At 46.6% G+C, this 27,121-nt stretch overlaps 2 protein-coding genes and 1 pseudogene across 3 annotated transcripts; 1 reads left to right on the top strand and 2 right to left on the bottom strand.

Moving 5' to 3' along the window:
- Positions 1-874: 874 nt before the first annotated feature.
- On the bottom strand, positions 875-5,305 carry LOC149329684 (uncharacterized). Its single transcript, XM_089560406.1, has 2 exons — positions 4,983-5,305; positions 875-2,450 (listed from the first exon to the last, which is right to left on the bottom strand). Exons 1-2 carry the CDS (start codon positions 5,301-5,303, stop codon positions 1,140-1,142), a joined length of 1,632 nt encoding a protein of 543 aa, XP_089416532.1. The 5' UTR covers positions 5,304-5,305; the 3' UTR covers positions 875-1,139.
- A 5,081-nt stretch (positions 5,306-10,386) lies between these two features.
- On the bottom strand, positions 10,387-12,298 carry LOC149329683 (uncharacterized; annotated as a pseudogene).
- Positions 12,299-12,731: 433 nt separating this feature from the next.
- On the top strand, positions 12,732-26,063 carry LOC149329682 (TNF receptor-associated factor 3-like). 2 transcript variants are annotated; one of them, XM_089560405.1, is made up of 3 exons: positions 12,732-13,593; positions 22,871-23,128; positions 25,645-26,063. In XM_089560405.1, exons 1-3 carry the CDS (start codon positions 13,309-13,311, stop codon positions 25,915-25,917), a joined length of 816 nt encoding a protein of 271 aa, XP_089416531.1. In that variant the 5' UTR covers positions 12,732-13,308; the 3' UTR covers positions 25,918-26,063. The 2 variants fall into 2 exon arrangements, with proteins under 2 accessions (XP_089416531.1, XP_089416530.1); XM_089560404.1 differs by lacking the exons at positions 22,871-23,128; positions 25,645-26,063 and adding an exon at positions 18,618-20,737 and having other exon boundaries at positions 13,052-13,593.
- The last annotated feature ends 1,058 nt before the right edge of the window (positions 26,064-27,121 follow it).

The raw sequence follows: 27,121 nt of genomic DNA, 5'->3' as shown, positions 1-27,121 counted from the left end.
TTTATGGCAAGGGTTCAAGGCTGTCGCCGCACGCTCCCTCCGCAGTTTTTTTTTTTTTTTCCTTCATGCGGGTTTGGAGGCATGAGCCAGAACAGAAGGCGCTGCGGAAAGCCTTGTGCAGACGACGCGACGCCAAGGCTACGCCCAACCTTCTCCCGTCAGTCAGAACGATGCACCAATGGAGTGCCTTTAGCGAAAGTAGCCACCCTTGACGTCAGCGGGGTGCAGAGTAGTGGGCGGGGCCCGTTTTTGAAGGAAGGAAAGAACGAACGGGCTTTGATTTGAATTTTCGCAGCTTTTCGGGGCGCGCATGGCTCTAGCATTTTGCAGAGGTTATCTTCGATGCCTCATCTATGCAGTGGGCTTGTTTTTCAAAAATGTCCGGACCCTGGTCAGTGGCCCTTTAAAAGAAACCATGTCATTCCTTTTTTATTTTTTAGGAGTTTTGTCTGCGATGTAGTACTTTCTTTTTTTTTTATAAAATGTATAGATGATACGAGTATCTGTATTTGTAAACCCATTCTTGCTTTTCACGCTGTATTACCATGTTATCCAAACCGCTACAAGTGGCTGTTATCGCTAACATGTTGCCGAACCTGGCTCATTCCATTGCGTTACATGTACTCGACAATCTTATATGCGCCCTTCCTGGAATAATTCTGGATTGGGTTGGCAGCCCTTTCAATAAATACATAATACTTACCAAGATTATTAAAGTCCCAAACATTGTGCCTTAGTGCATATGAAGATTGGATTCGTGCTTAATTCGGAACGAGGGATCGGTTTTATTTTTAGCTCAAGAACGATACGATCAGAAATGGACCCAATAAGCTGTCACTGTTGTTTTAGGAATTGTTTAGAGAAACACGCAGCATTCGCAGTGAAAAGAAAAGTGTCATTTATTTATTCAGTTTCTTGTACTTTATATATAACGGCAGGGGAGATCTGAGGGTCAGAAATAAAACAAAATGAGAAGCTATTTTTGTGCAACGTCTCTAATCAGAGCTGTTGCGAAAGGAGCCTTCATACCAGTGTTTTCAGTGGAACTTCTTCCTGACGTAAAGTTAGTCCCTAAGGAACTGAAGAAAGAAATGGAGCGAAGTTGTAACGGATAGCCTGTCTCCGCGCTGAAGCCTGGTTCAAGCAAGCAGTTCAAACTTTATCCGAAGCTGGTCACTGTGTACGTAGCCGTCACAGATGAGATGTTGGAGTGCCAAGGAATAAATAATGTAACCAGTGGCATTGCTTGATGTCGTTGGCTTTTGATTATCTGGGTGAAATGGATCTGGTTCACCTACCAGCACAATGTCTTTCCCTCCTCTCGGATGAATTACGCTCATCCTGACCACGTGCTTGAAAGGCCACTGCACATCGTCGTCCATGTCGCCCTTGTGCAGGGTGTACTTGAAGAACAGCGATACAGATCTCCTCACACCATAGAACCTCACTCCAGGAGACACACAGTAGCCGCGAAGGTACACCTTCTCGCTGTCATACTCAACCCTGCCTTTCCACACCGCCTCGCGTTCAAGCGATTTCACCCCTTTTACAAGAAACTCGCAGTGCGACACCTGCGCTGCTCTCTCTCTACGAACATCAGGTTGCAAAGTTTGTTCGGCTTTTACCTTCAAGTCAGCTTTGGATTGCTCAACGCCAGCTGAAATTTGCGACAATTCGTCACGCGTTCTGTTCCTTATTGCGCTCGGTGTCTTTTCCACGGTTTTCAAAGACGCGTTAACTGCATCACTGCAAGTCGCAAAACATTCCTTGAGTTCAGCCTTAGACGACGCCATTTCGCCATGGGCCTGTGTTCTGAAAGACGTCAGTTCTTGACGCAGTGTCTCCTTGAGTGAGTTTATGCCATGAGAGAATTCATGTCCAGTGCTAGCCGCAATCTGGGACACTAAGTCGTCTCGAGTTCCGCTCAATTTATCGTTCAGCTTTTTTTCTACGCTTTTCATAGTTCTCAAACAAGTGTTCACTGTATCGCTGCATGTCGCAAAACATTGTTTGAGTTCAGCGTGGGACGACATCATTTCCTCGTGGTTCTGTCCTTTTAAAGACGTTAGTTCTTGACGCAGTGTCTCCTTGAGTGTGTTTATGCCATGAGAGATTTCGCTCAATCGGTCCCCATGCGTGCTGATATCGACAGCCATCGGCCTCAGATATGCTGTGATTTCACCCGCCTGCCTTTCGAAGGCTCCTCTGAAAGAAGTCAACGATGCTGCCTCCTCCTCGTGAGCCGGTGGAACTTCGCTTTCGGATGCCACGGATGTCGACGTGTTGCAAGAGGCCGACCGGAGATGCGCACACACGTCTCTGCAAAGAACGCTGGCCGAGCACTTGGGACAACGGACGGAGTGGTGTTCGCATTCCAGCTGGAAATGCCGGACGATCCTTGAAGCAACCGTCGCGTACTTGCAGCCGCTACTTTCATTCCAGCACTTGACCTGCAAGGAGACAAGAGAAGACACTTTGAGACATGCTGTGACTATGAGGCGAAGGCCTTTTCACTGCCTCAAGGGTAAGTGAGTCGAAATAACCGCTCGGTTTTGAGGAATTGATGTCTGCGGAATATTCTTGATTAATCTTCCTTGAATTTATTTTGAGAAATTATTCGCTGCTCCTGACGAACATTGAACAAGAGAACCACATTCTAAATTTTCTGCGTCTACTGAATACGCAGCGTGCACCTTGATCAGTTTGTCGTACGAAAATCATGGGCAAAAATATTGGTGTCAAACACACTGAAAATTCTTTGCGTAACCATTCATTGCAAACTTTGTAAATAATGAGAAATTAACCAACTAATACACCGTGTCACAGAAAAGCGGGTAACTTAACATCGAGCCGCCCGGCAACAGGTGGGAGGTCACACTTTTTTGTTCAGCGAAGATTACAACGGCCTGCCGCTGACAGCTTTGGCGACGCTCCTGCACTGCATCCTAGGCTGCATTGAGTGGCTGCCGGATAACTCCACACCGCCGGCTTCAGACCCCCACGGCAGAACGGCATGCGAACTTTAAATCTAAGAGGCGGTTTTTCTGTACAAGCAAAGCACGATACGCTGGTCTGCACATACGGCGAAGGTGGAAACAGGAAGGCGTAGGCCGTACGCGACCGAAACGCAATGCTCCGCCCTACATTTAATAGCATGCTAACCAAGAAAACACTAACACAGCCAGGTGTGTGAGATAACTATGGCTCCGCTTCTGGCTGATTACTTTGGTAACGGGACAAATGCGAAACCTTATGAGTACCCCTTTTTTTTCTCTGGGGAAAGGGTAATTTGTCGAAAGGGTATGTTCCTCTTCAAGCTCTGGTATCTCTTACCGCAGTAGATACAGTATATATCGCGCGTTGCGTAAATCAGAGAAAAAAAAAATTCTCTCGGCCTAACCGCACGTTTCTTCGGGCTCAAATTTCGCCCAGAAGTTGCATTTGGTGGTCACTTTTGTTTTATACTACATTTAGATGGGGTACTTGCCTGAATCGGTCAGAATTATTCGGAAATCCCCATCGTCTGTGGCGACGGGGAACCAAAACCGAAAGGCTTCACAGCAGTGGTACTCGTAGCGCCATCTCGCACCCACCGGAGAAACCTAGATGTGCTAAGTTGATGAGCAAATTATCTTCGCTTGGTGCTCTCTGCTGCGAAGTAGCGCAAGACATCACTGAAAATGCGGTCGTACAGCGATCAAGAGAAGGCCATGGCCGTGACTTGGCTATGCGAATCCAACTCCTCCCCCGCCGCCCACCCCGGTAGAGGACTCGTTTCTGCGGTGGGTGCGAGATGGCGCCACGGGTACCAGTGCTGCGAAGTCTTTCGGTTTTGTTTCGCCGTCGCCGCAGACGATGGGGATTTCCAAATAATTATGACGGAATCAGCGAGTACCCCATCTAAATGTAGTATAAAACAAAACTGACCACCAAATGCAAATTCTGTGCGAAATTTGAGCCCGAAGAAACGTGCGGTTAGGCCGAGATAATTTTTTTTTTCGATTTTCTCTGATTTACGCAACAGTCGGTAGTTACAGAGATTAAGCTTGTAGAAATCTTATTCGCAAAGTAGGAACCCACTTGAAGAGCGCTGGCACCATCTCACAGAGAAAGTTTGAGGCGCTGCCTCCGCTAAATCCAGAATTCCATGTTTCCATGATCATCGAGATGCCCGCAGTGTACGACGAAAGCTTCAATACCAGCGGGTTTCTTTCAGAGTTCACAGATGCACCACGCGCACCATCTACAGCACTCCTTTTTTTTTATTCCAGCTGTTTGCCATTAGGCATAATGAAAAAGGGAAAGAAAGTTATACAAAGGATTGTAAACAAGCCTCGCTTAAAAAGCGGCAAAAGTTCGGGATAAAGCGATTATCATGAGGGCACTTGCGATAGTCGCCTGCAACGTCCCATCACAGGCCTACCTTTGATAGGAAGCGTCGTCTCATGGAAGCTGTAGCCGGCCAAGTCCACAGCAAGTGTTTTTCGTCACACCGGTCGGGCGCAGCACCACAGCGGGGACACATGTCAGTCACTTCGAAACGTTTGTCACGCCACCGATGACGCATCTACAGCACTCGAAAGCAGTGAACACTGCCGCCAAATTTTCCTCTCATCACATCAGGTCTTTCAAGTGCAACATATCTCTCACAGCGTCTCTGCACGGCCCTGGAGGTAGCATAGCAACGGATATATTTTTCCAGCTGCGATACCAAATTAGATGGCCGGGATTTAAAGTTTTTAAGCGGTGGGTGGCCTCATTTTACGAATAGCGTTCGTAACCAGCCTAACGTTGCCGATGAAGCGGCTCCACAACAACACGAATATTTTACAGGGCTACTTCTTTGCATTCCATTTTTGCGCTGTCCTCCGATGGATGTGAAATGAGCTGACGTGCGGGAAACACTCTGTAGGGCGAATAGCAAGGGGCAAGCTAAAAGAAACCCAAGAAGCTCAAGCAGCTCCTTTTATGTTGTCGCTTACCTCTCTTCTCAGTAGATCGTCAGCAGGGAAGACACACAGGCTGACGTCATCCTCCTCGTACCCGCTTCCGTCCAGAGGACACTCATGCGTGCCGTCCTGTGAACACTGCTCGTAGCAGTACTCGCACAGCACGTGCATGCAGGGGAGGAGTGCCGTCTTCTTGCGAACCAGACCGCAGGCGCTGCATACCCGGTTGGCTGGAACAGGCTTGAGGAAAGTCAGGGGCCTCCAGTCGAGCTCTGGGGAGAACCCGACAAGCGTAAACTGCAGGCTTGCAGGAGCCATTGCTGAGAACGTATACGTTCGCTGCACCGGCGGCATCAGGAACTGCTGTCAAGGCGGATGTAGAATGGTGGCGAAGGCTGGGCCCAAAAACCGCCAAAAACGGTTTAGCGCGACTGCAGCACAGCCACTGTGGGCGGCCGAAACACTTATATAATGAAATTCAAAGCACAAATAAAAATGCTGTAAAACAACAAAAAGAAATGAACATTTTAATGCCACGTTTTATAAAATAGGTCAACTATTTCAGCAAAACATTACGCCGAGTTTTGTAATTTTTTGGAACGCTCTTGTTGCGCCCTCTGTTGATGAGGGTGCGGTGCATTTGCAGCGCGACTTTGCAGGCCTTGTTTCGGTTCCCGGGCTGCGGAAGCTTACCAAGCAATTTTTTATCTCCAGGTGCCTGCTATGGCGCGCCTTGGAAAGCGTGCAAATTAAGCTCGCCGGTCTCGAAATGGCCCCTTTAAGAAGTTTTTGTCGTCCTTGCCCGTCGCTTCTCTGTCACCGTTTGGCAAGATCTGCACCCCGCTGCAGCGTTTCGTTCGGTGTACGGCCAGTGTGAAACCTTTTCCCGAGGCTTCGCGCTCATCGTTTCAAGCGCTTAGCTCTGCATTTCAAGATGAGCTTGCGGCATGTGAAGAAACCGTGGCACATTGTGACAGCGTGGGTTGTACCGTGGGTGTCTTACCAACTCTACACCGCTTCCCTCTGGACTTTCGCAGGTGAGCTCTTGCCGTTGTCGTCAGCTCTAGATATGCTTTTGTCGGGCTTTTCGCACCTATTCGTAGCTGTAACCGTTTCATACGCACTTGGCTTCATGTTGTCGGGATATTTAAGTAAATTGCAGGGCACGCACTTACAGTCATAAGGTGTGCAAAATACGCCCATCATTTGTCTTATTTATAGCTAGTTTCGTGCAGCCGACTGTCACCAACGTGAACTTGATACCGGGCTCTCATGAGCAAACCACGTGCCCTCTACTTGCCGCATGGTCAATTTAAAACCAACTGCGCTGCGTAACAGCTCTGAGCACGACATTAATGGGTTTTGCAGCACCGTGAAGCCAATTTGAGGATCCCCTCGCAACTGACAGTATCGGAACTCAACCATGTGTATGTGCGCCGCATTGATTGTGCCTTAACTGAATTCGGTCAGCAGTAGTTATTGCCGTTGTGCGTATACATGACCGTCAATGTAGTTTTAAACTCATTTCGCTGCATCGCTCTCGTCACTCTTTGAGCATAGAAAAGCAGCTAGCCGCGTGGTATCAGGCGAGCGTAACCGCACTCTGAGGCTTGGAGGCTTGGCGCGAGCATTTTCTGCCATAGTTATAACGTACCGTGGAGGGAATCGTGGCGTATTGACGTTTGGAGTATATGGTATTCATTTGGGTGCAGTTGTATAACGTGGACGCTGCATCATGTCCAGGTGCAAAACGTGGGCGCAGTTCTGCCGCAACCTCAGCCTGGAGAAGACGCCGTGCCAGCTGCGAAACCTGAGGGTTTCTTCCAAGCACTTCGAACTGTCTGCGTATCTGCGGTCGGGATGGCTGCGTCTCGATGCTATGCCTACTCGAGGAAGGAGTGGCTGTATTGAATGTCCTTGCACTTCACTTTAAACTGCACTTCATGTATGTTTTAGTTTGATTATAATTGCTTCAAATTACTTTGGTTAGCGAAAAGGAGGTCTCGAGGTTGTGCGCAGGCCCTATGTATGGTCAAAAATTTTTTTTTCTCAGGACGAACTGGCGGGCTAGTTGGTTACACATCTCAAAAAATTTTAACGAGCGCACGAGAATGAAACATGGACAGAAAGAAGACACACACCACAAAGCGCCGTATGTATGGTGTAATGCTCTAGCGTTGAGCAGGTTTGTTGATGCTAAAGCTTGTTTTTAATATTTTCATGCAGGTGTAAACATAGCTGCTATATTCTTTCAGTTGAAAAAATGAAATGTGAAGATTAATCCCTGTGTGCTGCATGGTCTATGTGTTGATGCACCTACTTATGTCATGTCATGTTTGCCTCAACGGAAGCGGTCGTAGCATTGTTTTGTATACTTTTCAATTTCCTGCCTGCCAACGTTCGTGGAACTTCAGGGTTTTTCCTATCCGCACTGTGACCATTGAGACGAATAGCCAGCTTAAAAAAACTACTGCTTGAGCTGCCTGTGACGCGCATTTTGTGTGCTTTATCACTGTATTTGTTTGGTTGCTGTAATAAACCATGAATATGAAAACCATACTTGCCGTACACTGTATTGTAAACTGTGCACTTGAGCCTGTGCTTTGTGCATCATACCTTGATGTACTCAAAAGTACTAGCACCAGTATTTCCACCAAGGTTTCCACTGAATCGTGCATGCTTAATCTGCGTCTGAAAGTGTTGCTGCTTTTCTATGCTGCCTTCTTTGCCAGTCACTTTCATTGGGTTCCCAATTCCACATTAACAAGGCCATAACTAGCAGGAACTCGAGCGCATTTGACTGGCAAAGGTTGGTGCGCACTGAAAGGCAACCTTCAAGTGATACCGGCTCGAAAATGCGGGTTCTATAAAAAGACCACTTTACCATTCGCGCCAAAAGCATACGTATGCGTGACGTCATTCAACGTCACTCATACGAAGGTTGCTTCCCAAAATAGGGGCGCCGGGGTTCCCCATGAGCCGCCATTTTTCGACCAATGGGCGTCTACGGAGCCTTCGCGGCATCGATCCGGCTAGCGTAACTTAAAGATGGCCGTCAGTTCAGTACCAATGTGCCAGACTGCGTGCGTCCGAAAGTGCAGACGAGTTTAACGACCACAGTGCTGCTCTCAGCGACCGCGCGGCGTTGGTCCACCCCCCCCCCCCCCCCCTTCCTCCTCATATACCGTGTTGGAGACTACGTAATGGGCGCGCCCGATCTTTGTACGTCAGCCCGTAGCCAAACTTTGACAAGCACTGTTGTTCGGAAGCGTGCAGATCTCGCAGAGTCTTAAATGATGCACCATTAACTCGTACAGTGGACCCGGTGTTGTTAAATTCTGGATAAAAAAATGCAGGTGCCGGGTTTTTTTTTATTTAGCCAGTTATTTCTCACGCACTTTAACAAATGTACTGGGTCCACAACGTAAAAAAGTGGCCTCGAATTGCCAGCAGGATGTGGATAAACAATGTCTACTGTGTTCCGTTTAGAAAACATCGACATAACCTTCCTGTTTATAGCGTTATTGTCCGTTATTACAGCAATAGGGGACCGCAGCTTCGCAGGGGGGCGCTGCGGACGCCAGTGAAAAGCGCCCTCTCCGACCGACTCCGTATTTTTGTCCGGGCAAACCGGTCACCCCTCCCATTGAGTAGCTGCGCGAGCAGCGCGCTTTCCCCTGAAAAAAGCCAGTTCTGCACGTACTTTGCACGTGTTGGCCAGCCTGCAAATCTCTTTGTGCAGTCCCGAGCTTTTTCCCTCGTGCTTGAACGCTGGCGAGCTTCAGAGGATTAGCAAAATGTACAGGGGCGCTAGAAAAAAATGCGAACAGCACGGCGCCCACGCGCTGCGCAGTCGGAATTTATCTTCAATGCGTTTTTATCTCGGTAGTAACAAAGACGCTAGAGTGGTACATTATTGTATCACGGATGTCTCTAGCGTATTTGTGTTGCGAGCCAAGTATAAGCATGACGAATATAAATTCCAACAGCGGAGAGCCTAGGCACTCCGCTGTTCGCACTTCTTTCGGTCGCGGCAGTACGCTCTGAGATGTAGGTTAAAAGAAATAGTGGACAGTGAATTTTTTTTTTTTGCTGCGAACTTGAAAAAAGAACTGCTAGTGGATCAGGCCCACTACGTGAAGCAGATTGTTGACGAAAAAGCCGGTACCGTAACGGCGAAATGTGTATCGCAAGTAAATGACGAGACCATTTAAGACGTGGAATTCGAGGTAAATGCCTTTTTTTTTGGCACGGCCATCTTCGCAAGATGCTTAATTTCGTTGGGTGACTGAGCACTTCGGTGCATGCAGGTTTGTTGGCCAAATAATAATGATTTTGTTACGTGTTTCGATGAATAATGATGGAAATAATTTTTATTTTAACTTAAGATAAAGTGGCCTTAAGGCGACACGCGAGGCTGAGGAGAAAAACGAAAACACGCACGAAATGCGCCTACCAGCTGCTTGCTATATACGGCTAAGAGAAAAAATGCTCTAGTTTGTCAATCGCTACAATGGAGATAAGCGGTTCGTATATTTATTTTAATTCCGATTACAGCGCACGCGCATCCCCAAAACAATTATTTGCAGAGTCATCGCTCATATGCAAACGCTCATTCATGTGCAAGCAAACATTTTGATTATTTTTATTTTTTGAAATTTTTTACATGTAAAGCAACTTCGAAAATTGAGCCCGGCGTCACAAGTCGGAACATTGAGGCGATCACTGACCTTGCCTCACACGCGTCTGCATAATGCCGCTAGCTCAGTCTCCAAAATAAAAAACGGTAAAAAAAATGAGTTTCGTTAGCGCTCATTAGCGCTCACTAAACACTGCATGCTTAGTGAATTACAGCAAAAACTGCGCAGAAATAATATTACGCGTGCGACATACCAAACGTGTTTAGTAACAGGAAAAAGCTTACTTCACCCTGCCCATAGCAGTTATCGAGGCCTGCCGTTTCTCGTTCTGATCCATTTCATACGCAACAATTCCGGACAAAAACATTTTTGAATAGTAAAAAATGTATGACCGCATTTTTTTTTCATATACTGGAAGATTTGACTATAGCAATCTCCCATCGATAGGCTTGCATTTTTTTTTTTCGTATTAACGTTTTTCCTATCGTCAACTGCTCGATACGAGCGATGAAAAATATTTAAGATTTTGCTGCATATAGAAAGGGTGGACCATTACCTTCAATATTTCCGTTACTGTACGTTACAATTTTCCAATATTAAATTTTTTTTCCCCAAGAATGTAGGACATCACCAGGAAATCTGTAGAATTACACGGGCATTCCTTGGCCGTTGATGTTCAGAGAACTATTGTGACAGCCGCACACACAACCAGTTTCTCCACTCTTAGAACGTCGCGGAATTCACAGCGAGCGGCAACAACACTTTTGTGCGCCCGCGAGCAGGACGGCACGTGCTCACAATGAAAGAGAGAGTGCCAGCTGCGCGAGCAGCACGCGCGTACCCGCCGACAGGCTGCTGGCTCAATGCGCTCCGCCGGCGACGTGCCCGGACAGCAACGCCAAAATGACCGGCAGGGGAGAAGTGGCGCTGGTGCAGTGGAAGCAAACTTCAGGTGCGCTTCCCTATAACCGTGAGACCAGCTTTTTCCAATCCCAAAATGGTTCTCACAAGAACGTCGTGCAGCTGACTTGCCTCGATGCTGGCTACGGGGAGAATATGTGCAACATCCTTGTGGGCTGACAGCACGGATTGTGTGATGAAAACACGTGCTGTTTTTGCCGCTTCAGAAGAGTTCGACGCCGTTCCAGTCACTGATCTCCCCTTGAAATCAAAATATTGTTGAAAGTGAATTTCGTCAACCATCAATGTGACCACTCTTTCGTGCGGCTTTAGATGGTTTTCTCTCTTTTTTATGTATCGCAAGAACCTCTCATCATTTTGCTCTTTTGCTGGACTGGCATTATAATGACTACATACCCTCATTAATGTTGATCGGCGTGGTAAAGCTATTTTTCCAGAACTACGAAGGAATTTATAGGCATGGGGGGAAATTGTAAAAAGAAGGCTGGAAAACACAAGGAGCTCTGAAGAGTACCTTATGGCACCTCCTTCTTTGCGAATTAATTGGAGTTGCTCTTTTAGGAAAGAGACCACCTCGCGGCAGTAGCTCGTCACTCGCCAGGTCATCCAGAAGGGTGAAAAGTAAACTGAAACAAGCCTTCAGTTTTTCTTCTCGCTGGCACACATTCGGCGCTTTGAATTCCTGCACGGTGTTTAAGGCAGACTGGAGAGTGCGCAAATCGTCAATTTTCACTGGAATCACGACCTCATCTTTTGAGAGCTGGACTTTTTTCCAAAAGGCTGAGATTTCCATGAGGTCACTGATAACTACAGAACGCTCAACCTCTGGTGGCCCAGCACTGCTGTCAACGTGCACAAATAGGACAAACTTTTCGCCTTTTGTTACTGTCCAGAAGTCGGAAATTCGGAAATCTTGCAGTCGTGTGAGAAGGTGTTCAAATGATGGTAGGTGGTTGACACGCTCCTCTTCTTCATGTGCAGAAACTGAAAGCTGTATGGCTTCTTGTAACTGAACTTGTTCGAGGAGCTTCCTTTTTTCCTCTGGCTCCTCACGCACTGGCTTTCTGTCCGACAGGTAAGCAGGACTGTTCGGAAAAATCGTGGATACTGCGTCTGGAGTCAACCTTGTGAGGCCCATGGGTGCTTCTATTGAATTGCCAGCAGCGTCTGTGTACACGGACTTGTTCCTGAGATACTCGGGTTTGAAGTGTAGCTCGCATACCTGAAAAGCACCGGCAGAAAAAGTCCCTCAGGAACCAAAATAATGCCCTTTCTGTTCCCTTTTTTATTTAAGTTTGAACCAAGTTTAGGGCAGCTACTTGTATGCTAGACTGCGCACCGATGTCATAGACGCCTCTATTCATTGCGCAAATGCATAGAATAGCTTCAATTACCTCAATATGCTGAGAATTATTTAGCCAAAACACTATGCTCACTAAATATAGTCGAAACGTTGAACCATCTTCCAAGAGGTAAGTATATATCTCGTTAATGTATATATGCTCTCTGCAAAGTTCGATGGTATTCATAGGCATATTTAATTAACCAAGACATGAACACCCGCACTGAACTTGAAAAACTATCTATTCAACCACACAAGAACACTGCCTGATACATAAGAGACAAAGCTGTAATATTTACTGATACCAGCAGTACGCTGATACTGATACCAGCAGTAACAGCACGCTCCCACGTAATCCTACGGGCGTCTTTTGGGAATGAAAACACACGCACTTTTGGCCCGTTGTCGTAATTTCCTTTGCAGTTGGGCACGCAGCAGCGACCCATCGCTTCCACAGCAGGTGCGGGACACGCAAAAATTTATATATCACGATCACAAGCAATTTTCTAGCCAGCACTCATGAACGCAACAGCAATGGAACGCAGCAGCGCAAGCTGAGACGTTCGGCTACACGACAACGGAAGGGTTCAAAACTGGTTGAGGGAAGAAAGGAGACGTCTCAGTGTCGGAGGAATGCGGAGGGGTCAGCGGTCAAAGTGGCTGATGTCAGAGCAGGAGAAAAGGAAAGCGCGCACAGTGCACGCTGCCTCCTCGCCTCTCGGCTCCTCGCGCGCAGCCCCGTCCGCTGACGAGCGTTGGCAGGAAAAATCTAGAGAAAACATGCCTGTTCCCAACCGAACATGACGTCACTAAATATCACGTGGCCTCTAACGTCAAGTGTATGACGTCATTTTATGTTGACCAATCAGCGTTTTCAGCCTACCTACCCGCAAACGCTTGTCGGCAGCGGCGTCAGAGAAGGATGGCTTGCAAAGGCTGAGCGGGTGACGTCATGCTCCCTCCTAGTTTTTTCCTTCCTCCATGAACGGTCATGTAAATAAATCTGCAGTGGAAGTTAGCAAAAAGCGATTGGAGGATTGGTGGATGAAAAGCAGAGAGGTGACATCAGGTTAGAAGTGTAGGAAACCGTAGCGAAAGAAGATGGCGAACAAAAATAAAGGGAAAAAAAGCTGAGCACGGTGGGGGCTGCTCCTATCCATCCATCCGTTCATTCATCCACCGAAGGGTTGGCTCGCAGCGCCTTCTCGCGGAGATCAGCGGCGGTGCAGCGCAGAAAAAAAAATGCTTTGTTCTCCCGGCGCCTGCTCACTCAGGCCGCTAGGAGAGAGCTTGAAAGCGCGCGCTTCGAGACAGGTCGTGTAGAGGCGTTCGCATTTCATCTGGCGCAGTACAACCATAGAGAAACATACTTGTATGTTTCTCTATGGTACAACCGCGAGCGCCGAGCTCGTCACAAACCTGGTGCAACCAGCGCTGCGGTCGTAAGCGGTGAACGATGCCTCCCTCAAGCTCGCAGTACACGCTGGTTGGATTCTCACCAGAGCTCGACTGGAGGCCCCTGACTTTCCTCAAGCCTGTTCCATACATCCGTGTATGCAGTGCCTGCGGTCTGGTGCGAAAGCGGACCGCCTTGCTGCCCTGCATGCACGTGCTGTGCCAGTGTTGCTACGAGCAGTGCAGCCAGGACGGGTCGAACGAGTGCCCACTGGACGGCAGCCACTTCGAGGAGGAGGACGTCGGTCTGTTGGACTTCACTGCTGACGATCTGCTGAGAAGACAGGTAATTACGGAAGTGGGTTTTTTCAAGCGAAAAGCTTCACTAGGCTAGTCAACACCGGGTCTGGCGTGCGCCGTGATCAATTTTCGCGACATCTGCGCGTGCGCGAGTTCGCCGCGTCACGTTACTGGAGAGGCGCACATGGTCGGCGGAGCCGAGCGCGGCTCTGTCGGTCGACCTTCGCCGTCGTTCGCGCGCTCCGTGCGTGTTTAGCGAGTGTGCATCGGCGCGCGCTCGGCTTCCTCGTATGACGCTCACCGAAGCTTTTCGCTGATACCCAGGCTTAACCTAAGCTAAGCCATTGCCAATTTTTTTTTGTTTCTTTTCGTTTGCGGCTTGCAATCTCCCGCATGCCTACCCATTTCACATGAACCGGAGGACAAAATGAAACTCCAATGCAATGTAAGAGCCCTGTAAAATATTCGTATTGTTGCGGAGCCCCTTTATCGGCGTACGTAATGCAGCGCTGAGAAGGAATAGTATCTAACATAGAGCCGCAGGTGCGGCCCAGTGGTTATGGCGCCCGGCTGCTGCTAACCCGAAAGACGCGGGTTCGGTCCCGGCCGCGGAGGTCGGATTTCGGTGGAGGCGAAATTCTAGGGGCCCGTGTACTGTGCGATGCCAGTGCACATTAGAGAACCCTAGGTCCCTCGTAGCCTCAGTCGCTCTATTTATTTATTTATTTATTATTAGTACCTCAAATGCCCCTTGGTGTGGGGTATTATATGAGGGATGGGCAAAATGTTCAAGTGAAGAGTGGTTCAATGGCAGCCTTGAAGGAATGTGGGTCGGAGTGGTGCACAGCGTCGACAGGCAGTTTGTTCCAGTCCCGAGCGGTCTGAACAAAAAACGAACGAAGATGGGCTGTGGTCTGTGCTGGGGGCAGATAGACGGCTTTAGGATGGCTGGTGCGACTTGATTGTCGATGAACTGGTAAGATTGCTGAAACATTGAGTGGCATATGGTAGAACTTGTGAAAAAGGCACAGCCTGAAGATGCAGCGTCGCTTTTCAAGATTAGTAAGATTAGCCCGTGATTTGAGTGCAGTGACACTGGAATGATAGGAGTAGTCTGAGAACTGAGACTGTTGACGAAGACACAGTAGAATCATTCAATACCTATTTTACCTCCATTGGGCCTACGGTTGCCACGCAGGTTCATGCTGACGCACCTACGGCGAAGATGCCGGAACGTGTTAACAACAGTTTTGCTTTGCCTGACATAGACATAGAAGAAATAATCACTGCAGTCGGCAGCCTTTCAGCCGGCAAGGCGGCAGGACCTGATGCAATACCCGTTAGACTGATAAAAAACAACATTGATATACTAGCGATCCATCTACTACACATCTTTAACCATTCATTGGCAAATGGAATATATCCTGACGAGCTGAAGGTTGCAAGGGTTGTGCCTATTTATAAAGGCGGTGAGCGATCTGATCCGCGAAACTACAGACCAATATCGGTATTAAATGCAATTAATACAGTTTTTGAAAAGGTTCTTTGTAAACGTATACAAAATTTTCTAAATAAATATAACATTATATGTCATAATCAGCATGGCTTCAGGCCCCCAAAGGTCAACGTCATCCGCAGTTCTTGTTCTTTCACAACTTATAAATTCTGCACTGCATAATAACAAGCTGGCCATAGTAGTATATTTAAACATATCAAAAGCTTTCAATACGGTTAATCACACAATACTACAACAGAAATTGGAAACCTACGGTTTAAGAGGGAAAATTTGTGATCTAATTAAAAGCTATTTTACAGGACGGAATAAATATGTTGTTGTGAACAATTTAGCCTCACTACCGCAAAGCATTAATCTAGGTGTGCCTCAGGGCTCCGTGCTTGGGCCGCTATTCTTTTCCCTGTATATTAATGACCTTCCATCAACGCTGAAATATTCTAAAGCTGTAATATATGCCGATGACACTGCATTACTTTTTACAGGGGAAAATTTAGAGGCACTTAAATGTATAATTAATGAAGAGCTTAGTGAAGTTTCGCAGTGGTTTAAAAGTAATCGGTTAACCCTTAATACTGAGAAAATAAAGTACACCGTGTTTCACTCGCGCAGGAAGAACATGAACTACGAACATATATCTGTAACTATCGACAACACGACTCTGCTGAGGGTGCCTCAATACAAGTATCTTGGTGTCCTGTTCGCGTCTGATATGCACTGGAAAGAACAAATTAATAATGTTTGCTCCAAATTAGCCAATGGTTGTCATGTTTTACTAAAGGCCAGGGACTGCTTTGATCTTCCAATTCTACGCGTTCTGTATTTCGCCTTTGTGCACAGTCAATTATCTTATTGCCTGGAAGCATGGGGTGGTACATATAAAACATACCTAGATCCTGTTTCTCGCCTTCAAAAACGAGCTATTCGTATGATAACTTATTCAAATAATACATACCCCAGCAGGCCACTCTTTAAGCAGCTTCGTATCTTACCCCTATCACTGGCATATAAACTGAAGATAGTTGAAATAGTAAACAATATAATAAAATCTAACAACCCCCTGCCCCTTAGTTTATTTAGATTACCAATGAAACAAACAAGAGCTGCAACTAACAATCTATTTAATTTACCACCTTGTTACAGTATGTACGGCCGGAGACTCCTAGAATACAGCGGCGCCCATGTGTGGAATGAAATGCCGAATGAAGTTAAAGAAAAAAATAACTTTTCGGCATCTTTAAAACACTATTTAATTTCCATGGAAATGTAGGAATCAATTGTGTGTTAATCTTCAAGTTTTTTATTTTACACGGTCTGCAGTAGTATTGTGCTTGTTTTGTATTTGGACCCCTCACTAGCCGTAAAGGCTATGGGTCCAACCAACAGTTTGTGTACTGTTTCTGAGAATAACTAAAGAAAAAAAATAAAAATAAATAAATAAAAAATAAACCTGGCAGCGCGATTTTGCAGAGCTTCGAGGGTGTTAGAAAGATTAGCTTGATGGGGATCCCAGACTGAGCATGCGTATTCTATTTTAGGTCTGATAAATGTAAGATAAGTGTTTTCACTGATGCAGAGGCTAGGCGCAAGTTTCGACGGAGGCAACCAAGAGTGCAATTGGCTTCGTTTGTAATGTTCATTATATGCTTTGACCAGGTTAGTGTATCTGAAAGGGTGACACCAAGGTATTTGTAAGAGTGGACAGATGAGATTACCGAGCCACAAATGGTGTAACTTGATGCCTGATAGTTTTTCAGACGCTGAAAGGAAAACAAAGACGTTTTCTTAGTGTTTAGCCACATTAACCATTTGTCGCACCAAGTTTCAATCTGATTAAGGTCATCCTGTAAAATTCTAGAGCCAGAGGTGGTGTGGATGGGGCGATAAAGTACGCAGTCGTCTGCGAAAAGGCGGATGTTAGAGGAAGCACCGAAGAAAAACTGAACAAGACAGCTTGACGGGGTCTGTGCCCCCTTAAGAATTCATGTGCGTACGTACATGCATAAATGATAGTTGGCATCGTCAGCTGCAAATTTGCAATTCAGAACATAAAGAGTCATGACTGAAAACTAAATGAACAATTATGTTATTATGGCGTTAAGCCCCTATAAACCATATCCGCAAATTAGTTGGTTGGTTGGTTTATGGGGTTTAACGTCCCAAAGCGACTAAGGCTATGAGAGACGCCGTAGTGGAGGGCTCCAGAAATTTCGACCATCTGGGGTTCTTTAACGTGCTCTGACATCGCACAGTACACGGGCCTTGAATTTCTCCTCCAAAGAAATTCAGCCGCCACGGCCGGGATCGAACCCGCGTCTTTCGGGACAGCAGCCGAGCACCATAGCCACTGAGCCACCGCGGCGGCTCCGCAAATTAGTGAGGCCGCCCACAGCTTAAAAATTCGAAATCCAAGGCATCTTATGTAGTATTTCAGCTGTAAATATATATGCGCCTCTATGCTAACTACAGGGCACTGCAGAGCCGCTGTGGGAGATAAGTTTCAGTTATCAGCGTTGATATGGTGAGAGGAAAACTTCACCTCATTCTCGGCTGCCATTGAGTGCTGGAGATTGTAGGCGTGGTGTATTGGTGAGCTCTGGAATATACCTGGGGGTACCGAACTTATCGTCGTAAACTCGGATGCCTCGATAATTATTCAAGCATGGAATTGCGGTTTAACTGAGGCTGCGCCTCGAATGTCGAGGTGGTGCCAGCGTGCTTCAATAAGGAGTGCAATTTGTGAATAAGGTGTCTACCGGCTAAAGCTCGGTTTAACCACTGTGTGTACTCGCGCAAGAAATACAATACCAACATTTCAGAGGAACATCCCCTTTTTACCCATTTACCTCACCAGGGACAGAAGGAGAGTTACTGAATAGATTTGGCATTACTTTATCATATTTCCAACGTAATCATAGTGCCAAACGCAGAGCCATTGTTTTCTCGCAGGGCTGACTGCGTTTAGTGTTTCCATGATTGGCATGTGATTAAATGTAGCTTGGAGCCTTATGTTTGTCTTGTGCGGCCTACATCTTTCTACCTTCAAAGTATGTGCAAAGCAGCGTATCTTGCTTTGCTCGTTCTGAAATAACTCCTCTTAGGTTTAAAGTTCGCATGCCGTTCTACCGTGGGTGTGAAAAGAGCGTGACCTCCCACCTATTGCTGGTCTACTCGGTGTTAAGTTACGCGCCTTTCTCGAGCGCGGTGTGTCAGTTCACAGTAACATTCTCGTCCTTTCAAAAATTTGCGACGAATAGGGAGGCAAACAATTTTCAATCTATATGACACCAATATTTTTGTCCGTCATTTCCGTACAACATACTGCAGGTTCAGTATGCACAGAAAATTTTAAATGTGATTGCCATGTTAAATGTTTGTCACGAGCAGCGTTTAATTTGTCAAAATCAATTCAAGGAAGAATAATTAAAAATATTCCACAGCCGTCAAAGCCCCAGCACCGAGCGGTTATTTTCGACTCACTTACCCTAGAGAACACACAAGTCCCTCGCCACATAGTCACAGCATCTCTCCAAGTCACTTCTCTTGTCCCCTTGCAGGTCAAGTGCTGGAATGAAGGCAGTGGCTGCCAGTATGCCACCGCTGCTTCAGGAATCATCCGGCACTTCCAGCTGGAATGCGAACACCACTCCGTCCGTTGTCCCAAGTGCTCGGCGAGTGTCCTTTCCAGAGACGTGCGCACACATCTCCGGTCGGCCTTTTGCAACACTTCGACACCTCTAGCATCCGAAAGCCAAGTTCCACTGGCTCACGCGGAGGAGGCCGCATCGTTTACCTCTTTCAAGGACGCTTTAGAAAGGCAGGCGGGTGAAATCACAGCATATCTGAATCCCATCGCTGTCGACATCCACACGCATGGTGACAGATTGAACGAACTTTTTCACGGCATGAACACACTGAAGGAAACGTTGCGTCAGGAAGTAGAGTTTTTAAGTGGACAGATGCACGACGAAATGGCGTCGTCTCAGGCAGAACTCGTAGAATGTTTTGCGACATGCAGAGATTCAGTTAACACTTCTTTAAGAACTATGGAAAAAATGCTAAACGATAACCTAAGCGGAACTCGAGACAGCTTGCGTCAAGAAGTAGAGTTTTTAAGTGAACAGATGCACGACGAAATGGCGTCGTCTCAGGCAGAACTCGTAGAATGTTTTGCGACGTGCAGAGATTCAGTTAACACTTCTTTAGGTACTATGGAAAAAATACTAAATGATAACCTAATCGGAACTCGAGACGACTTGTCGCAGATGGCAGCTAGCATAGAAGAAGTCAAGACTGAATTGAAGGAAAGCGTTCAAAAAACGTTGGAGCCCTTCACCAACCTGCTTCCACGCAGGGAGCTGCAAGTGGCACAGTGCGAGTTCTTCGTAAAAGGTGTGAAGTCTCTTCAAGACAGGGTGATGAAATACGGCTTGGCTGAGTATGACTGCGAGAAAGTGTACCTACGGGGCTACTGCATGTCCCTCGGAGTCTGGCTTGAAGGCTCAGGACCTGTGTTACTGCACCTGAGGTACATCCTGCACAAGGGCGTCATGGACGACGTTGTTCAGTGGCCTTTCATGCATAAGATCAAGATGAGCGTCATTCATCCGGGAAAAAGTAGCGATCATGAGGAGGTATTTAAACCAAATCGAAATCGGCCAGCCAATCAGAAGCCAACGACATCAAGCAACAAGAGTGGTTTGATGTTTCCTTATTTTTCTCTCACACATCTCATTGATAAGGGCTACGTACGTAACGACCAGATTCAGATAAAGTTTGAGCTGCTGCCGTGACGCTCGAGCGCGGACAACGGCCAACCCCTTTTGCAACTTCGGGACTGTGGACACTCTTGTACACTCCATTTACTGATGCGAAAGCATTATTGTCGGCGGGGTCGTGTCATCAAAATGTGTCTGGAGCAGTTGTGGCGTTCTCGGAAAGGATCAAACGAATGTTTGTAATCGGTAGAGCATGATGTGAGGATGATGCGCAAAAAATGTGATGTCAATAGCATGATTAGTTAATTAATTAGAGCAAAAAAGGTCTAAAAACCATTGAAATAGCGCGGGCATCGATATAGTGAGAGGACTGGAAAACAACCGTGGATGACAAAATTGTGGAAAAATAGGCAAAGGAGTGAAAATAAAGTTTCAATGGATTGAAATGTGTTTGATGAGTGATAATTATTTGAACAAAAAGTTTGTTTGCGAGACAGTAATCAATTAATTATGAGCAAAAACAATGGACGCTTGAATAGGCTGGACGGGGGTATATTGTAGGGACAGGAATGCAGCGCTGGCGCCAAATTTGAAAACCAAAGTGTGTGACTGAGGTGAAGGGATGTAATCAGAGTGAAACTAAGAGAAGCAAAAAGTGACGAGTGCTGGAGGCGTCCCTATACGGGTCCCTATACCGGGACCCTATACGGGCGTCCCCATTCTCCCTATACGGGTTGCCACAGTGATATCTAATGTTTTTTTTTTTCGATGCTTTGCTGTTCAACTTTACATTAGGTACAGATTCATCAAAAGATACTGTTATGAAGCCTTCTTTCGCAGCAAGTTCGATCAACTCGGTACAAAAACGTGTCCTAATTTTATGTATTTATGATCCTCAAATGCCCCCTACTGTAATAATAAAGTAAAAATGAGTAAATAAAACTATAATTCTTCACTTCTCTACCAACATTGTGTTTCTTGACAGTTTGTTAAAACAACTGAAACTGTTTATTGCATCCATTCCTGATTATTTGCTTTCTGGGAGATAAAGAAAGTCGGTCTTCATTTCCAATGTAAGCACTGAATCCAATATTAAATTTCAAAAAAAAGAACAATGGGTCCGACTTTATTATAATCTTGTTGATGGTTTGCGGAGGTTTACAGTCCCAAAGTGACTCAGGCTATGAGGAACGCCGTAGTGAAGTGCTCCTGGAATTTCGACCACGTGTGGTTCTTTAACGTATATTGACCGGAGGTGGGCAAATGCCTTCATTTTTACTTTTCCACCCTGACTTTTAAATAAATGGTCCTCCCTTGCCCTCATTTTGAAAAATTATTCGACCTTCCCTCACTCTCACTAGTAGTTGTTTTAAAACTTATTTTTCTAGTCGGTAACTTCTCGAGGTATTAGCGAGTAAAAACATGTAAGACAAGCCCAGAAGTCAATATTGGACGAGAGGCTAGATGCTTATATCGAGTGCGTGCATGTTGTTTGAGCTAATACGCAAGACAAAATCACTCTGCCTTTACTTGTGGCACGCGCTGTATGCATACGTGTGCCCTGCTCCTACAAGATTTTATTGCTAATTACATTGACTGCTAAAATCAGTCATCACGTTGTTGTGCCTGCGTACAAAAACTAATATACGCCAAAAATATTCAGAAAACAATGCAGCAGCATTTACCGCGATAAGTGCTAATCACAATGAAAGCTTGAAGGTCGCTCAAGTACCATTACATGATGACATTGCCATAGCACTGGGTCCCCTGAATTTCAGTGCTTCTAATCTTCCACCATTGCGTGCAGCTTACTGCTTGCTCGTCTGATGGCGCTTCCACGCGCACGGATGGAAGATGATGAAGATCACGTTTTCAAACTGCAGCACGAGAGACGCACAAGAGGTCGAACGATTGGTGCAGTCGTTTGGGCTCAGGAACACAACCAACAGGGCCCTCTCGAGGACTCTTCGCGGCATGGTTTTAAAAGGGGCGGCAGATCATAGATCATGCAGAGAGTATTAGGCTCGCCTTACAGCTAACGCCAGATTAGTGTGCAGATCAGACTAGTGGCTCAAAAGCAGAGAGGGGACATAAGGTTAGAAGTGTCGGATTAAAAGCGTATTTAATAAAATTGCCAGTTTATAGACCAATCTATAACACTGTTAAAGAAATATAAAGAAAAAAGCTGAGCATGGTGGCATCTGCCACCACTCTCTTTTTACTGTGCGTCTATCCGTCCGTCCATCTGTCGTGTTCCTTGGGAGCATATACAGGAGCACTAGCTGGAGGTGGAGGCGCCTGAAGGGTGCAAGGTGCCTTCCACGCGTGGGGTACAACAGGTGGCAAGGCTTGGAAATACTGGAGAACGACATAAAGATAGAAAAAGGGGGTGTAGAGAAAGTGCGAAAGAGGGGAGGAGTGGCTGGAAAGGGAGTGCGAAAGCCAAGGATCCCTAAGAAATGCTAGCAGCAGGTGCAGGACTTGAGGTTAAAGTAGGTGTGAATAAACGATCCGAAAACAAAGGGAAGTAGTGGGTGGGTCGAGGGAGGGGGGGTTGTATGGTGAAAGGAACGATAGAGGTGATATAAACAATAAAAGCTACATAAAAAAGCCAAAACAGGCTCCCCCCCCCCCCCCTTTTTTTTTCTTTTCGCTCTTCCTAGGCCACCCTGCCTGGGTATGATATTGAGCTCGCCGTCCTAACCCCTTTCCTACTTCCTACCCTCGTTCCTCCCTCTGGGGTGTCCTGCTCGGAGTAAAGATGAACGCTTTGCCCAGACTAAGAGAAGTCCTCTCAATAAAACGTTGGCAGGCACCTCGAAGTTTCCTCCTCTCCATCGCTCACTTTGTGTTCTAAAAGTGTAGCATGGTTTTCTATAGGTGCCTATACAAACTTCGCTGTCAGTTTTTTTATCCCAGTGCACTCCCTCACCACTCTTGCGCCGAAAGTGAGCTCATGCAGTTGCGATTGTCGCCTTGGCGACCACCGCGAACAAGATTAGATAACTTTCTCAGGGGACAGAAAAAGCAGTCCCTGGTGCAATCAGTTCGGAAAACATACGTCGTGTGCTATGCCTCCCACAACCCCGCAGTACACTCTGGTCGGGTTCTCCCCGGAGCTTGACTGGAGGCCCCTGACTTTCCTCAAGCCTGTGCCTGTGAATCGAGTATGCAACGCCTGCGGACTTGTGCGGAAGAGGACCGCCTTGCTGCCCTGCATGCGCGTGCTGTGCAAGTGCTGCTACGACCAGTGCAGCCTGTACGGCAGGTGTCCACTGGACGACAACCACTACGAAAAGGAGGATAACGCCATGTTCGAGTTCCCTGCTGATGAGCTGCTGAGAAGAGAGGTAAGCTGGTTGAGCTTTTTTTTCTTGCTCTTCCGCCCTGCTGCTTGCCGTGCAGATAGATTCAGGCATGTCTAACATTTCACATTCTGCAAAAAAAAAAAGAAAGCTACGCGAGTGAAAAGCTAAGAAAGAGCCCTGTAAAATATTAACGTTGTTTTGAGCCCCTTAGTCGACGTAATGTTTGGAGGACACTAATGCCCTCCGTAACATAATGAGGCCGCCACCAGCTTGAAAATTGGAACGAGTAAGCATTTTATGTAGCATAGCAGTTTCACAAAATAAAGGGTGCGTTCCAATACTCCCGAGTAGACGTCTACTTAGACGTCTTGCCGGACAGCCGCCATTTTGAGACGCGTTCCAATTTTCACGAAGCCGTCCAAGAAGACTGCTCGCCGAAGTCCACATCGATGCAGGCTAACTTCCTGTCTAAAGATGGCGGAGCATTTGGTGCAGTCAGAGCCGTCAGAGCTGAATGAGCCGTGCTCTTGGCGGGCACTGGAGGCCCGGAGACGCACCATCTTTCAAGTGTCAGTCATTCCGCTAAGTTGATTTTTATAGGAACTGGCGGCAAATAAAGCCGTCTTTGTGGACGTACGATTATATTTGTGAATCGCGCGGAGGAAATCGTGCGGGTGAGATCGTCTGCTATGCAGGTGAGATCGTCTGCTGAAGCGGTAGCGATGAACGCACCATTATTGCAGAAAAAAAAATAAAATAAGAACTAGCAAACTACTAACAGCGCGTTTTTAACTTGTTTTATTAAGAATTTTAAAGAACACAGGGGTGCAACTATTCGCAAATGTTAGTTCAGTTTATATGCCGCAAGGCGGTGCGTGAAGTAGACACGTTCCAATATGTAGACATGTAGACGGCTTCCTAGACGTCTTGTTGGACGTCTAGAGAATTGGAACGCACCCAAAACGTTAGCGTTTAACATAGTTAAACCGACTAGATGTACAAAAGCAGGTGGTTATACTTCAATTGCAGAGGACACTTCTGTATTGGGTTAATGCCCATACATGCAGAAATGGTCATTCGCTGCTTAACATTCATAGATGGCGGCGAGTCGTCATACTACTACTAGCGCAGTGGCGCAGCGGTTAAGGTATGTGCCACTGCACTGATCGACAGGTGGCTGTTTCTATCACAGCCACCCGTAAGGATTGTGCGACCCATGTTGCTCTTCCAGTGCAACCTCTCGCAAAGCTGCCGCGACGCTCTTCTGAACTTGCCCGAGCTTACCCGAGTAACCTCGGGTACTAACTCGGGTTGCTAGGCGACGGCACAAGCAAGCCGGCCCAAGGGGATCGGTCAAAGGGGAGAATCGCTCGACGCCATTGGCTGGAGGGTTTCCTTTGAGGGCATTTGCCACTTCGTTCTTGAGCTGTATAACAACTATAGTAATTTTGTTACTTTATCATGTTTCCACCGTAATCAGGTAGCCGAACGCAGAACCTTATAGTCTGATACAACTCAAGAACGAAGCAGCTTTTCCCCGTCAAAGGACCCCCTTCCAGCGAATAGTGTCGGCCGAATCTCATGAATCTCCTAGCTTGACAATGCATGTAGAGGCAGATGAAAAGGAATACTCCCCTCCCTGCATTGTCACGCTAAAGCAGGTTCATGAGAATCGGCCGACGCCATTGGCTAGAAGGGGTCCTTTGACGGGGAAGAACCGCTGCATTCTTGACTTGTATCCGACTATAGTTACCTCGTACAGCTTGTTGCGCTCAAAGTCTGTATGTGACCATAAAGTCACGTGTATCAGCTCCGTTCGGCAGACGTCTACCCGTTTGGGCCTTCCCCCATAATCAATGCCGCGTCTCCGTTTCTTGCTGCGCCTATGTACGCTACCCCATCTACACGGCCCCCTATGTACTCAGCCGCTGGTGTTATTCCTTTTCTGAAAAAGCGCGTCTTACATTCAAAGTTACCATGACGTTTTAGCGTGCCTGTCTAAAGCCGCCACTGCGAAATAATTCTGCAGTTCCTCGGTACACCCTTGAAGCTGCCGTGCTGGGGCATCGCCAGTGCTATCAGGGGCAGGTCGTCGCATTTTTCGACGAAAAATAGAGTTGTTAACTCTGCCTTGTCGCCGGCAGCTCGTTGATAAGCTACGCATCTTTCTGGTGTGTAAGCTCAAAGTCTCCTTCCATTCTTTATAGATGTTTGAAGGATACTTAGGGCAACAATATGCAGTATTTTTCACATTTCAAAACTTCTCTTAATGGTGTTCACACAACACAGGGAGCGAAATGCACGAAACAAGTTGAGTATACGCAAGATATAGAAAACTTCATTCTTTTGCAAAATATTCCTTACATCTAGCGTTTCACTTCTCGAAATAAATTCAAAGAAAAGGAAAGTAAAGTATTCTGTCCTCCTAGAGAGCACTCAACCGAGAGATTAACATCAGATCTGAATTGTTATTCTCTATACCTTGACAATTTTTTAATTGAGTCTGTCAGCATATAATCATTACTTATCTGCAAATGGCACCCCTTCTCGCCTCGCAGGTCAAGTGCTGGAACAAAGGTAGTGGCTGCCAGTATGCCACCGCTGCTATCAAGGATCACCCAACACTTCCAGTGGAAATGCGAACACCACTCAGTCCGTTGTCCCAAGTGCTCGGCCACTGTCCTTTGCAGAGACGTGTGCGAGCATCTCCGGTCGGCCTCTTGCAACACTTTGACATCCGTGGCATCCGAATGCGAAGTTCCACCGGCTCACGTGGAGGAGGCAGCATCGTTCACTTCTTTCAGAGGCGCCTTCGAAAGGCAGGCGGGTGAAATCACAGCATATCTGAGGTCAATGGCTGTCAATATCAGCACACATGGAGACCGATTAAGCGAAATCTCTCATGGCGTAAACACACTAAAGGAGACCCTGAAGCAAGAACTACCATTTTTAACGAGGCTAAACCGAGATAGCTGCATGAAAAGCGAACACGAAATGGCTCTTTCTAACACGAAACTCAAAGAATGTTTTGCGACATGCAGTGATAAAGTTAACACTTGCTTGAGAATTATAATCGCTGTGGAAAAAATGCTAAACGATAAACTGAGCAGGTCTCGAGACGAGTCGTCGCACATTGCCGCTACCATCGAACAAGTCAAAGCTGAACTAAAGGAAAGCGTTCAAAAAGCATTGCAACCCGTCACCAATCTTCTTCTACGCCGGGAACTACAAGCGGCATGGTGCGAGTTTCTTTTGAAAGGCGTGAAATCGCTTCAAGACATGGCTTTGGAGAAAGGCTGGGCTGACTGAAGCCGACAAGGTCTACCTTCGCGGCTACTGCATGTCTCCTGGAGTGCAGACTACACATTTCCTGGAATCTGTGGAACTTTACGTAAGGTACACCCTGCACAAGGGCGACGTGGACGACTTCGTCGAGTGGCCATTCGAGCGCAAGATCAGGATGAGCGTGATTCATCCTGGAGAAGGTGCTGAGCGTGTGCTCGAAGTTGAACCGTTGCGACATGCCCCAAATAATCAAAAGCCAACAATAGGAAATGTCGGGTTGTACTTTACTTTCCTTACCCTTTTTTTGACCTCAAAGATCTAATTATTGACGGGTACGTAGATAACGACCAGCTTCGGATAAAATGGGAGCTGCTGCCTTGGATCAGACTTTAGGGTTGACAGGAGCCGCCCCTCACCATTTCCTGTTTAGCAACTGCCTTGCTGTGCGCCATTGCTTTCAATTATTTATGCAGAAACATTAGGATATGTAAAAATGCATCTAAAATTTGTGGCATGAATGTTTTTTTTTCACAACAGTGTCAACTAAACGCTTTACTAAACAGTACCTAATTTTGTTTTCTCAGAACCTCAGATGTCCCTCAGCGTGAGATAAAAAGTAAAAATGCAGAAATAAACGAAGCTAAATTTACCTCCTGCTGCGGACATAGCCAATTTTTGGTGCAGTTTAGTGAAACAGTAAACATCTATTACATTCATTTTTTATTTTTGTCAGAAGATGAACGCCAGCGT

This window comes from Amblyomma mixtum, chromosome 9 (assembly GCF_055824585.1).
Source record: "Amblyomma mixtum isolate Tamu chromosome 9, ASM5582458v1, whole genome shotgun sequence".
Taxonomy (NCBI): domain Eukaryota; kingdom Metazoa; phylum Arthropoda; class Arachnida; order Ixodida; family Ixodidae; genus Amblyomma; species Amblyomma mixtum.
This window is presented reverse-complemented; position numbering and strand designations above follow the sequence as displayed.